This window comes from Trichoderma asperellum, chromosome 7 (genome assembly GCF_020647865.1).
Source record: "Trichoderma asperellum chromosome 7, complete sequence".
Classification (NCBI taxonomy): Eukaryota; Fungi; Ascomycota; class Sordariomycetes; order Hypocreales; family Hypocreaceae; genus Trichoderma; species Trichoderma asperellum.
The window spans coordinates 2,738,151-2,751,815 of record NC_089421.1 but is presented as its reverse complement, the minus strand read 5'-3'; the positions used below and the strand labels follow the sequence as shown (position 1 = coordinate 2,751,815).

Sequence of the window (13,665 nt, the reverse complement as noted above, 5' to 3'; positions counted from 1 at the left end):
GAAGCGCATAAACTGAATGGACACGAATCGTTTTGCTGGCCGAAGCGACGCAGTGACATTTCGACGCCACCATTGAGCGCACTCTCCTGAAGACGACACGAATATCATTCCCGACACCGCGACAGAGCGCGATTCGTTGATGCGACAGGACTAAAGTTATCTTGAAATCATCCGTCCATTCGCCCACAATGGATGCGATCCACGAGGTTGACCCCGACTCCAATCCTGGAGAGAGCTTTCCGACCTTCAATCGAGTCCATTACGGCCTCAACGTCGACACCGAGAATGCGTCCTCCCCGCCTGCTCTCCGTCGCCTCTCGCGCTCAGACACGACCGTCCATCGCGAGCCCTTCTCGCCTCTGCGCCGCCGGCGAAGCACCCGCGCCGCGACATTCAGAGCAATTGACGATGCGGATGATTTCGATTTCGATGCGACCTACACTGAGCGGCCGGGCTGGGAGCCGGGCTCTGAGCCCGGTTTCGATCCCAATTTGCCAGATGGAGGACATGCCTCGATGCCGCAGCTGAGCGCGAATTGCGACATTACGGTGGTGGATTTCTCAAAGGACAACATGGTCAAGAGACACTTTGATAATGAATCGTTTATTGCGTTTCTGACGCAGCCAAAGGAGAAGTGGGCCAAGTGTCGGTGGATTAATGTCAATGGCTTGAGTTGGGATGTGATTCAGGCGATTGGCGCGCATAAGGGCTTGCATAAGCTTGCGTTGGAGGATATCATGAATATCAGGAACAGAACCAAGGCTGATTGGTAAGTCTTGGCCGGCGAAAAGCTCTGGAAACTAGGAAGAAGGGGAAACGAGACGCTAACAAAGAGTTCTCACCAGGTATCCAAACCACGCCTTCATCATCATGACGCTCCAGAAGCTGGTCCATCTTGTAGACGACGACGATAGCTCATCCGACTCGAGCAGCGTCCGATCAAGAAAGTCGACCACCAAGGTCAGGAACTTCTTCCGCGGATTCGGCAGCCGCAAGACCGACAAGGTCCAAAACCCCAGCCCTCCAACGGATCCAGAGAAGCGCATCACCACAAAGTGCTTGACGGAACTGTCAGAGAGCCTCGAGCTGCAGGAAACGTCCATGATTCGCACCCTGCAGCGGTACCACGCCTCGGGCAACGAGACGCGCACCGACTACATGGAAGCAAATTCCATCCTCGCGCCCCTCAACCTCGCCGTCTCCGCCGAGCAGGTTTCCATCTTCCTCACGGCCGACAACACCGTCATCTCCTTCTTCGAGGTCTCCGCCGGCGACATCGAGCGCCCCATAGTCACGCGTCTCAGCAACCCGGGCACCATCTTGCGCGAGTCTTGCGACGCCTCGCTCGTCGTGCAGGCCATCATCGATGCCATCATCGACCTGGCCATCCCGCTCACGGCTGTGTACAATGATGTCCTGGGCGATTTGGAGCTCGACGTCCTGACCTCCCCTAGCATCAAGCAGTGCAAGAGTTTATACATTTGCATTAGTGAGATAAACAAGATGCTGCGCTTTCTCAACCCCATTGATAACCTCGTCAACGTCCTGCGCGATCACAAAACGAACCTCTCTCATGAAGAGGCTATCAAGGAGCTCGAGAACCCGGCCAGCGGCGTCATCGTCACGCCAATGACGCACACGTATCTGGGTGACGTGCTGGATCACTGTATCATCATTACTGAAGCCCTTCACCAGTGCAAGCAGTCGAGTGACAACCTCATCAACCTCATCTTTAACACCATCTCGGCCAACCAGAACGAGAGCATGAAGCAGCTCACCACCGTCACCATCATCTTCCTCCCGCTGACTTTCATTACTGGATACTTTGGACAAAACTTCCCGGCGGAGGGATTTCCGGATATTAACCACGGGATCTGGTACTTGTAAGTCTTATTAACCCTCCTCGGTCAAATACACATAATGTGAAAAGTAAGCTAACAAAGAAATGAAATCAGCTGGGCATGCGCTGTCCCGACGGCCTTTGCTACGATCCTCATCCTGATGCGTGAAATGATTTATTCCTGGTTCGTGCGCGTCGTTCAACGGCAGCGTGTGAAGAGCAATCGCAAGAAGAGCAAGGCGAAGAGGAGAACGAGAGGATGAGGCTATTGTTTCGCTATGAATGGAAATAGAATACGTGTCTGTTTTTTTGGGCCTGGATTAGAAGGAAGAGCGACGTTTATCTTGACATAGAGGATCTTGATATAGAAATGGTGGGCATTAGTAAGAAGTAGTTGAGATACCCCTTGACAATTCTTTTCTTTGGTGTAAAGCATGATGCTTGGTTAATTTGACTCAATTTATTGATCTCGTTTCATCTGTCTCTTAATTATCTTGATATTCTACTGCCATCTTATTTTAAGAAGATAGACTACAGGTAGAAAAATGAAGGATGTCTATCATTCACGAGCTATACGGCTCAACGACTTATAAAGGCATGGCGCTGGGATCTTGTTGGGATTGTCTGCTGGAAGTAATAGTTGAATTTTCTTGCCAATTATAACTTGTGAAATTGTCTTGTCTATCACTCAAGAAGATGACATACATAGCAATGAAAGAGAAAATTGGAGCTGGAAATAATACAGCAGTAAAGAGCTGCTTGGATGCGTATATCCAATGGAGAGCTAGGCAGCATTACCTAAGCTAGAATGTGGCTGATGCAGGCAGCAGCCGCAAGCCCCACAACTATCTGCAGCTCTAGGTCTAATTGCTTCACTCGGCATCTCTATTATTTAAGCCTTATCGAGTCGCGACTTGTTTGCATGATGCGCATCTTGACCTTTGCTTCTCAAAAACCTTCTGAGCTTTAATGATTCTTGGGGCAGATAATTGGAATTTAATCGATTCAATTGCCGGCATAGCGCGACAATGAGCAAATGGAAAGTCGAAGAGCCAAAGACTCCAGATGAAGATGCGCTGAGAGAAGACGACCTGCAATATGGCACCAGTGGCCTGACAGAGGAGGAGTTGGCTGCAAAGTACGCTGTCAGCATATCATCTCAAGCAATATGACTCTAACATCCATTCAGGTATCCTCATAAACCAAGGAATCATTCCATAACGCTGAAATTCTCAGAGCTTTTTAAAGACCTGTTCAATCCACTCAATGACAACAAGAAGCAGCCGCCGAGCGCTTCAGGTCCAGCCAGCAAAAAGGGCCCCCATGGGCTCACCAAACTGTCGCCACAGGAACAGAGGCGGCATATCGTTGAGAGATTCATCACGAGATGGAGGAAAGAAGTTGGCGACGATTTTTATCCTGCTTTGCGTCTCATTCTCCCAGACAAGGATCGCGATCGCGGCGTCTATGGGCTGAAGGAGAATGCCATAGGGAAGCTCCTGGTGAAGTTGATGAAGATTGATAAAAACTCTGAAGATGGCTACAATCTTTTGCACTGGAAGTTGCCGGGCCAAACGACAGGAGCACGTCTGGCGGGCGATTTTGCCGGCCGCTGTTTCGAAGTCATCTCAAAACGCCCAATGCGCACTCAGGTGGGCAATATGACCATTGCAGAGGTTAACCACGAATTGGATAAACTAGCTGCCTCGGCTGGAGAAGCTGAGAATCTGCGCATCTTTGAGACTTTCTACAATCGCATGAATGCTGAAGAGCTTATGTGGTTGATTCGCATCATCCTGAAACAAATGAAAGTCGGTGCTACGGAAAAGACCTTTCTATATCTATGGCACCCAGATGGGGAAACTCTATTTAGCGTCTCTTCAAGTCTGAGGCGCGTATGCTGGGAGCTCTACGATCCCGAATTCAGACTCGAACAGGATGAGGCTGGCATCGCGGTGATGCAATGCCTTCAACCGCAGCTTGCCCAGTTTCAAATGCCAGCGTCGTTCCAAAAGATGATTGAACTCCTCCGACCAACGGAAGAGGATCCTGAATTCTGGATAGAAGAAAAATTAGATGGCGAACGCATGCAGATGCACATGGTCGAAGATCCCAATCATCCGGGCGGACGAAGATTCTGCTTCTGGTCAAGAAAGGCCAAGGATTACACGTACCTATATGGCAATGGCCTGCTGGACGAAAATTCCAGCTTGACGAGGCATCTCAAAAATGCATTTGCACCAGGTGTACGGAATCTGATACTAGACGGCGAGATGATTACTTGGGACATGGCAGTTGACAAAATTGTCCCCTTTGGTACCCTGAAGACGGCCGCCCTTGCAGAGCAAGGCAACAAGTCTGAATCAAACGCAGCTGGCCACCGCCCATTATTTCGAGTCTTTGACATACTGTACCTGAATGATAAGCAGCTCACACAGTATACCCTGCGAGACCGACGGAACGCTTTAGAAAAGGCAGTCAAATCAGTTCATCGACGACTGGAAATCCATGAATATACACGTGCTACTTCGGCCGATGCTATTGAGCCGCTCCTGAGAGAGGTGGTCGCGAATGCATCAGAAGGTCTTGTTTTGAAGAATCCTCGATCCATGTATCGCCTAAACAGCCGCAATGATGACTGGTTGAAGGTGAAGCCAGAATACATGTCTGAATTTGGAGAATCTCTCGATTGTATCATTATCGGTGGCTACTATGGCTCTGGAAAGCGAGGAGGGTTCTTATCAAGCTTCTTGTGTGGTCTCCGCGTCACGCAGAACCATATCCAAGCTGGCGCTAACCCTGAGAAGTGTTTCAGCTTCTTCAAAGTTGGCGGCGGCTTTCGAACAGAAGATTATGCCGAGATACGGCATCGCACTGACGGCAAGTGGATGGAGTGGGATCCTAAAAATCCACCATCAGAGTACATTGAGCTGGGCGGTGGCGATGCCAAACAGTATGAACGACCCGACATGTGGATTCGACCGAAAGACTCTGTTGTAGTCTCTGTGAAAGCGGCTAGTGTTGGCCCTTCGGACCAATTCGCCCGGGGTTTTACGCTGCGATTTCCTCGATTTCGAAGACTGCGGCTCGATCGTAGCTGGGACACGGCGTTGTCTCTGGAAGAATTCCAAGACCTGAAGCAGAGAGTGGAGACAGAGTTGAAGCAGATGGAGATGACCGTGGAGGATCGCAGGAGGAGAAATCCAAAACGGATAAAGAAAGAACTTGTTATTGCAGGCGATGATGCGGCAGCCCCCGAATTCGAAGGAGAGAAGTCGAAGCTGTTTGAAAGACTTGAGTTTTGCGTGCTATCCGAATCATTGAAGCCGTACAAGAAGACGAAAGCGCAGCTGGAGTCCATCATCAAAGAAAACGGGGGCACCATCTCGCAAAGGGCTGCTGCGGGTACAAGGATGGTTCTTATAGGAGATAAGAAAGTGGTCAAGGTAGCTAGTCTCATTAAAGACGGGGACGTTGATATCATTCGACCTATATGGATCAAAGACTGTTTGGATCAGCCTGATGGAGGTTTTTTACTGCCCTACGAGGAGAGACATTTATTCCATGCGACGGACGGCTTGGTTGATTCTGCTTCGCTGAATACAGATCCACTTGGAGATAGCTATGCTCGAGATACGTCTGTGGAAGAGTTACGAGAGGTGCTCCAAGACATGCCGAAGCTCGAGAACGCAGAGTCTTTTGATAAGACGCTGTTTTTGGATCAACTGGAGCAGCATGGGAAAGATTTCACGACTTTGCGAAATTTCATGTTTTCACAGTGCAGAGTGCTGTTTTACCTCGCGGACGGAGCAATGGAGAGCGTAAAGGACAAGTGGGAGCGATTCGTCAGATATGGCGGCGGTTCAATCAGCCAGGACCTGGAAGACGAGACTGTTACGCATATCGTTGTGCTGGGAGATGATCCTATGGAAGTTGGTGATGTGGGCGACAAGTTGCGACCCCGGCTCAGCTCGCGGCGCAAGATGCCGCGGCTGGTGAGACTGCAGTGGGTGGAGGAGAGTTGGAAGGAGAAGACGGTGCTGGATGAGGAGAGATATGTTGTGTAGAGGTGCTTATTTTGGGGTGGGCGTTTTTTCTATTTTTCTATTTTACTTTTTTCTTTTTGAGGATGGATGTATTTCTAGAAGCATTATTAACGAGTTGATGAATTCTTTTTGGGAATTGCCCAGGGTTACAATGATAATATTGAGTTGGTTGCATTCTTCAGTAGTTCTGGCGGCCAAGATTTGCTTCCAACTGACTTTTATTGATAAAACCGAAACCAAATGGATAAGCCCAAGCATAATCCTAGATGACAAATGGAGCGATCATTGCATCTGATAACTTGGGAACTGAGTTTGTAAGATATGGCCGATTTGCAGTATTTTGTTGGCAATTTAGTGCTTACAATCGCTATAAGATTCGTACCGATATTGCTTGCCTTAAGCTTGACGTGGCTACCCTTCGACTCGAAGTCGGTGGATTAAAGCGCGAACGAAGGCTATTGAAGGACAATCTCGATAGTCTCAGAAGAGATAACCAACGAACGACGATCGGAAATCATTGAACTCCAAGATGAAAATCATGATATCAAAGAGGATTGCCAGCAACTCCAACAAGAGAATCGCATACTTCAAAGAAAGAATAGAGAATTCCGAGCAGCTATCGATAAGCTTCAAAGAACTGTCAAGACTCACAACTCATTCATTCCTCGTTTCCAGGAACTATTAAAAGCACTAAACAAACGTAAATGAGGTTAAAAAACGATTGGTGGATATAAAGCGGCAGCTGCTTTCAAATATGGCTTCGTTTGATATAGCATTATTCATAGGCTTGCTTCATGAACCATCTTTGCTCTAAGCGCTTCTCTGAGATTAAGCAAGGACAGCTACCAAATACAACTTCTTTACGCCTATCCTTATTTATCGCTATATTCTAAGCACAAAAATTCTGCTCTTGCCCATATACTTCATAAATTTAGTGTGACAGCAGCTCGCCCGTAGCACTCACCCATTGTTTACTTGCCAATAGTCAAAAACAGACGGTCCCCAACATCGCCTAGACCGGGCTTCAGCATGCCGCCATCTGTAAGCTCCTTGTCCACGCCTGCAATCCAAATCTCTGTGCCCTCGGGCCACTCGGCAGCGGCCTTCTGAACACCGACCTGAGCGCCCAAGACTGATAAAACAATGACCTTTTTAGCGCCCCATTCACGCAGCGTTTGGATAGCGGCGGCGCATGTACCGCCAGTGGCGATGACAGGGTCAACGATGATGGCGACTCTGCCGCTATCGGGGCCAGAGGGGTGATGGGGGAGGTTGTTGTAGTATTCGACGGGATCGAGCGTCGAGGGTTCGCGGTACATTCCGAGGTGGTGGACCGGTACTGAGGCAGGGAGCATAGTTTGTACGGCTGTAGATTGTTAGCTTCGAGTACAGCAAAGTAGCTTGCGAGAACTGACCTTCGACCATGCCCAGGCCAGACCGCAGGATTGGAACGATGCAGATATTGCTCGGTTCAGAAACGACAGTTGTGTATTCAAAGCCCAGGGGAGTTTGGTCCTGAACATGTGTCAGTCGATCGAAGCTGGCATCTGATGAGGTCGGAGAGACGCTACCTTTGGACCGCTGACTGGTTTTATGGCCGAGCTGACGGCCTCGCAGGAGAGGATTAATGCGATCTCGTGGACCAAAGACTTGACATCCCGCGGGCTGGCGCTTTTGGATCGCAGCTGGCTGAGCTTGGCCAGCAAGCTGGGGTGCTGGGAGATGTGGACGTTTGAAGGGAGTTCGGCCATGGCGGACGGTTGTGGTGTTGTATAGGACAATAAGCTATATAGGCAGCTGTTGGCGAAATCGGGATATAAAGGGTTAGAGCACCAGATGATGCCGGGACGAAGCCGAAGAGAGAAGAGAGAGAAGAGAGAGAAGAGAGGAGGAGGAGCAAGAAGAGGAGAAGAAGCGGTCTTGATAGGTTATTAAGAGGTTGTCTCGGGCTGGGCACAAATTACGCACGGAGTGAGATACGGTATCAGTGACATACGGGGACTTGGAGGCGGGGGAGGGGTCTGTTAGCGGCCTTCTGTAGCGCAGCGTTAGCGGCATGGGGCACTGTAATCGAGCGGTGGAGCGCCCGTGCCTTGGAGCAGTCGGGAGTCGGAGAGGCCCGCCAGTGGGGGCGTTTTAGGCTTGGACTGCGATAAGACCAAGGCAGAAATGGCCGAGTTGCTCATGCAGCGGGATTGTTTATGCGTTTTTGAATAAAGCGAACAGGTGGAAATCTAAGGATAATGCAGTAGGTAGTATATTATTTCTAGCTGGTACTACTTCCTTCCGCAAGAGCGGGAAGCGTATATTCGGGCATGGCATTTAGGACCTATTCATACAGGTTTGCGCCGGCACTGACGGATATAGACGGCTGATTTTCGGCACGTTGCAAATTCTCCATAGTGACTCTCAATAAGCCGCATTCCAGCATCAACACCTACAAGACACCTCTTTCCGTACGCCATGATCCGCGATTCAAACGCCGTCTATCTTCCCGGCTGAGAATTTAGAGAACGCGAGTTCATGTCTTCACACGGACCAGAGTCTGCGGCGCGGCGCCAGTCCAGCTCTTCGGGCTATAATGCGCCAGCCGCGTATCAAAACCTAGGCGATGGCGCTGCTGGACTCCCCGTCGGCGTTGAAAAGGACAGTCCGCCAACCTCACCGGAGACGTCGCGGACAGCAAGTAGCGGCCATCGGCGGAGATCAACCGCAGAGGCGGATATATACGACATTCCAGACGACTGGGCGAATCTCGACGAAGTAGCGGCTACAAGCCCTGTAGAAAATGTCACTGAAGCCCCTATATACCGCCACCACAGCTTGGAGCAGATACGAAGCCGCGATCAAGAAGAGCGCGAATCGCGGCGAGCCAGTGCTGCCGAGAGGGAGCATGATAACGAGGCACAATTGGCTGATCTTGAAGTGGTCGATGAAAAGAGCGAACAGCACGTGTCGAGGCTGGCAACGCAGATCTATACGATATCATATCTCGTTCTGTTTGCCATATGGGGTACTCTTGCGCGCGTGGGACTCAGCGCATTGACTGCATATCCTGGAGAACCGGTCCTCTTTGTTGTTTTATGGGCCAATTTCGGCGGCAGTCTCATCATGGGCTTTCTTTCCGAGGATCGGATGCTGTTTCGCGACGAATGGGGGACGCCTACTTACGACAAACTGCTTTCGCGCGCGAAAGAGAACGGGAATGGCGAGGGAAGTTTGGACGCGGAAGAGCAGGCCATTGATTTGGCAGCGGCTAAGAAGGCACATTTGGCAACGAAGAAGACTATACCTCTGTATATTGGCTTGGCTACTGGGTTCTGCGGAAGCTTCACCAGTTTTTCCAGCTTCATCAAGGACACGTTTCTTGCCTTGTCTAATCAGATGGTAACCCCTGATCTGGGGATCCCAGGCAGGAATGGCGGATATTCATTTATGGCGCTTTTGGCTGTGGTGATTGTGACGGTATCAGTCTCGCTAGCGGGATTAATCCTTGGAGCTCATCTCGCCATTGCCTTGGAAAGATTCACACCATCTATTCCTTATCCTGTGACTCGCAAGATTCTCGACCCCCTCGCTGTCTTGCTGGGCTGGGGGTGCTGGCTCGGCGCGATTCTCATGGCAATCTTCCCACCGCACAACAAATGGCGCGGCGAAATCCTATTTGCACTGGTCTTTGCGCCTTTGGGGTGCCTTGGTCGATTTTATCTTTCCATTTACCTCAACGGAAAGATTGCGTCCTTTCCCTTGGGAACTTTTACAGCAAACGTTTTCGGAACTGCCATTTTGGGCATGTCGTGGGACATTGCTCACGCGCGCATTGGAGGGCTTGCTGGGTGCCAAGTGCTTCAGGGCATTGAGGATGGGTTCTGTGGATGCTTGACGACCATTTCGACGTGGGTTGCCGAGTTGAATAGCCTTGGACGACGTCACTCGTATATATACGGCTTTAGCAGCGTGGGGACTGCTCTGGCGGTAATGATCGCCATTATGGGAGGATTGCGATGGAGCGATGGCTTCAGTGCTTTGATATGCGTCTCGTGAAGGGGGTGTTAATATGAACAGGAGGATGTGAGGAGGAACTAAACCATATTTTCTGCTGATTGATGATATACTTTAGATATAGACGCATGCTCACTTGGGAGCGGCTCCGGCTCATATATATGTGTTACCATGCCGACTGGACTTGTGAGATTGGAGGCTTTGGTTAACATTAATGAGTTGGGAGAGTCGTGCTTCTTTAGGCACACTGTTATTTCAGATAGCGAAGCATTTAATCATAATATTTTAATAAGCTCTTGGATGCGATTTTAATCCAATTCTTGCATATGTCAAATTCTACGATGTTATTGGCATGGCCGTTGTGACACTCCAGATCTTCTTAACAGAAGAACCCCTAGAATAACTGGAAAAATTTAAGATCAACTGACATCAAGTTTCTATATTCTCTTCTTAGGTGCGCTGGAAAACCTGTTGCCGTCACCAGGCGTGGAAGTTGCGTTCCTGGCCCTCTACGTTGGCGCTTTCTATTGATACCGGCAAGGTATTGTTTACTCTCTCTGGAGCTGAGCTTAGAGCTTCGAACTTTACAACGTTCTCACAGTTATCAACAGCTCTTTCACTTCTTTAATTTGTTACTTCTAGCAATAAGGGCTTTCCAGAACTGCCCGAATCATCAAACGCGAGATTTCACCTCACCATGACCGACCATCATGCACCATCAGTCGAAGAAGAAGAAGATCAGAGCAGTGAAGGGACACTGGTCGAATCTCCACAGTATCATAGAGCAGCACAAAACATAGAACATGCACCAGACATGAATATTGGAGAACAAAGACCAAACTCCAGCTTGCTATGTGCCGGTTGCAATCAGGGGGAACAGTGCTTAATGCCGGCGGCTATTCCATGCCAGATATGCCATCTTGTCGCAGTAAGTGATTCACATTGATGCCATTTCCTGCTCATTCTTCACCCTTTTATCTGTGCCACTCGCCGGACATGGCCGCGCTGACGTTTCAATCTACAGTATTGCACCGAAGAATGCATGAGGGCAAGCGCAGAATACCATTCTCGCGAGTGCCCATTTCCAACCGAGCCTCCGTCACGTTCCGAGCCTACAAGCGAATTCCTAGATGACCCTGTGCGGGATACTGGGGTATTCTGGGCCAACTATGCTGCGACTGACGTTTTGAACTTGACGGAGAACGAGGGGGCAGAGTACAACGGCCTTTTGCGCGTTCTTCTCACTGGTAGTGAGTGAATAGCGATGAGGTTGAAAATGATATAAAAAGAGTGTCATTGAGTCTAACGTGGGTAGCCTTTGGCCTCCGGCATCTCATTTACTCCGTTGTCGCCATGCCAGAAACTGCGTCTCCATCGCTTGAAGTAACCATATCCGAGATAGAGCTGCCGCATCTTTATCGGACTTTTCTTTCGCTTCTAATCCTGTGGAAGGGCGCAGATATCAACGAGAATCCATATGAGGTCGCGGACTTGGTCACGCACGTGTGGTATTCGTCCAAATGGCCTCAGCGGCTCTTTGAATTCGTCAATAAAGTTTTAGCACAGCAAACTCAAGAACTCGTCTATAAGATTAATTCCGCTTTTTCGCTTGGGCCAAGACTAGAAACTGAGTGCTTCATAAACACTTGGGGCTCTAACAAACTGCATTTGGAGGCTGGCTTCAATTGGATATATTGGGAGGCTATATTAGGTTACATGATGAGACCCATGTATCGAGATTCACACGTGCTCAGAGACAACGATGTGAGGGCATACGGCGAGCCTTTGGACAGAGCTTTCGCACGGATGTCACCGTCCCGAGTGGCAGGGCTGGTGAAATGGCGGCAAAATGGCTTGATGTTGGCTCATGGCGACTCTACGCTGCCCTATTCCCATTTGAATCCGTAAGTCAAAAGTTGGATCTTGACAGGAGTGAGGAGGAAAAAAAGGGAGATAAACATTCGTTCTCACCTCTCACCTCTCTATAGAATATTCTTCCCTGCAACCTCAGCGCCACCGAATGGCTTTACCAATGAGCCACTGTCTGAGTGGCCGATTAATGAAATCTTGGACTACGCCCCGCACGCCGCCGACAAAGACGTATACGGGAAAATGGCCGCCTATGTGCGCGAAATGCTGGTGAAATTTCAACTTCGGCTGCAGAAGAAGGGGGTTTCCGTACGACTTATGTCTGCCGGTACAGTGAGTATGGTGGGATATCTTAGAACGTACTGTGAGCAGCAGCCCAAATTCGATCGGATAGAGGTAATGTATAAAGTGCACAGAAGAATTACTGCTCAAGATTAATCTTTTTTAGGCTGGACACCTCTTCGACATTAACCCCGAGATATGTTTCTTGTCGTTCTCTCCTCTGCTTCGGCACCACGAAGAGAATCCGTTTGCTACCTTGTTGATCATGACTAGAGAAAGCTTTACTAAAGCAAAATCTCCACGTCTCAGAAAATTAATAGCTGCTGAAAAGAACAAGATATTTCAGCCCGTCTCCGAGTCTTTAGACTCAATAGCACCGCCGGTGCAGAGTACAGGTAACTTGTACAGTGCCGACTGTGTGCATCGACATTTTGCTCTTCAAGTTTTTGACCGGAAGTGGGATATGTTTTCTGATTGGTAAGTACCTAGCTCATCTGAACGTTGAATTGGTTCTTGTTCAATAACAACTTGTAAAGCTATTTGGCCGATGCAAGGCTGTTTGGATTTCAAGTACCTGCAAATTCGGAACCGAAGCGCAGTATCTTTCAAACAGGTTGGCTGGGCTTACAATTCAAACAAAAAAACACAGTCAAGGCCCGCTGGCCGAATCGATTGATATATAGTGGTGGTGCCAAAGCCTTAACGGAAGAAGACGCCAGTCATTTGAGGCGTTGGATGAGTTGGTCAACCACAAAGCCAGAACGTTGGCTGGAGTGGAAAAAGGTAAAAGATATCACTTGGTTTGAGTGGTTAATGTATTGTCAAATGGCTCAAGATGGTCAAGATTACGGGGTGAATGATTTGGAAAGGATGTATGGTTTCGTCGCAAATGAAAAGGCGTTTCTTTGGGCGGAGAAGGAGTACGAGTATTGTTCTTGTGGATGCGAGGATGACTCCAATGAATGTGAACATGACCATGGTCAAGAGTCTGCTACAGCTGCACAGGAGCCTACGATACCGATTGAGCAGCAGTCTACCATTTCGAGTGAAGAGGAGGCCAATGATGAGAGTTGGATGCAGATGGATCCTGCGGAGGGTTCCGCGACTGGCGGCGCGGCTGGCGGAACCGCTAAGAAGTCGAAGAAGAAAAGGAAGAAGAAGAAGGCTGGCAGGAGATAGCAACTAGGAGGGAAGATACGATGACTGAGGCGAGGCAAGGACGTACGTTTATTATTTAGGCACTGAGATAGGGCATTGTTAACGAATGAACAATAGTTCTTTGGTAGCATAGATAATAGCTAATAAATCGGGAAACTGGCGTGAATTACTGCTTGGAAACATTGACAGCCTTGTGGCTGATTAACATTCCTTCCATAATATTGAACGGCTGAGTTCTTAGCCTTGAGGAGGATTCGCTACCTAGCCTAGTCGTCGTCGGTTGTGTGGAGCGAACGTGAATGTTGGTGTCTCGGCGTTCGGTGGGATGGCCGCTCTGACTCAAATCGAGCCGGCGATAAATTGAAGATGACTAAGACTAGGGAGAAGGTTAATAATGCGGAACACCTACAATTCCTTTTGCTGTGGGTCAGGAACTCGAATGATTCCAATGTCCAGCCAGTCTTGTGA

The 13,665-nt window shown here is 49.2% G+C and overlaps 4 protein-coding genes across 4 annotated transcripts; 3 read left to right on the top strand and 1 right to left on the bottom strand.

The window, feature by feature from the left end:
* Positions 1–188: 188 nt before the first annotated feature.
* On the top strand, positions 189–2,103 carry TrAFT101_011620 (uncharacterized protein; the record flags this gene model as incomplete). Its single annotated transcript, XM_024902050.2, has 3 exons — positions 189–769; positions 846–1,883; positions 1,956–2,103. 3 exons carry the CDS (start codon positions 189–191, stop codon positions 2,101–2,103), a joined length of 1,767 nt encoding a protein of 588 aa, XP_024757955.1.
* A 647-nt stretch (positions 2,104–2,750) lies between these two features.
* On the top strand, positions 2,751–6,078 carry TrAFT101_011619 (uncharacterized protein). Its single transcript, XM_024902718.2, has 2 exons — positions 2,751–2,978; positions 3,030–6,078. Exons 1-2 carry the CDS (start codon positions 2,869–2,871, stop codon positions 5,905–5,907), a joined length of 2,988 nt encoding a protein of 995 aa, XP_024757956.1. The 5' UTR covers positions 2,751–2,868; the 3' UTR covers positions 5,908–6,078.
* Positions 6,079–6,610: 532 nt separating this feature from the next.
* On the bottom strand, positions 6,611–7,841 carry TrAFT101_011618 (uncharacterized protein). Its single transcript, XM_024900843.2, has 3 exons — positions 7,458–7,841; positions 7,302–7,401; positions 6,611–7,252 (listed from the first exon to the last, which is right to left on the bottom strand). Exons 1-3 carry the CDS (start codon positions 7,635–7,637, stop codon positions 6,858–6,860), a joined length of 675 nt encoding a protein of 224 aa, XP_024757957.1. The 5' UTR covers positions 7,638–7,841; the 3' UTR covers positions 6,611–6,857.
* A 279-nt stretch (positions 7,842–8,120) lies between these two features.
* On the top strand, positions 8,121–10,157 carry TrAFT101_011617 (uncharacterized protein). Its single transcript, XM_024908629.2, has one exon. It carries the CDS (start codon positions 8,410–8,412, stop codon positions 9,928–9,930), a length of 1,521 nt encoding a protein of 506 aa, XP_024757958.1. The 5' UTR covers positions 8,121–8,409; the 3' UTR covers positions 9,931–10,157.
* The last annotated feature ends 3,508 nt before the right edge of the window (positions 10,158–13,665 follow it).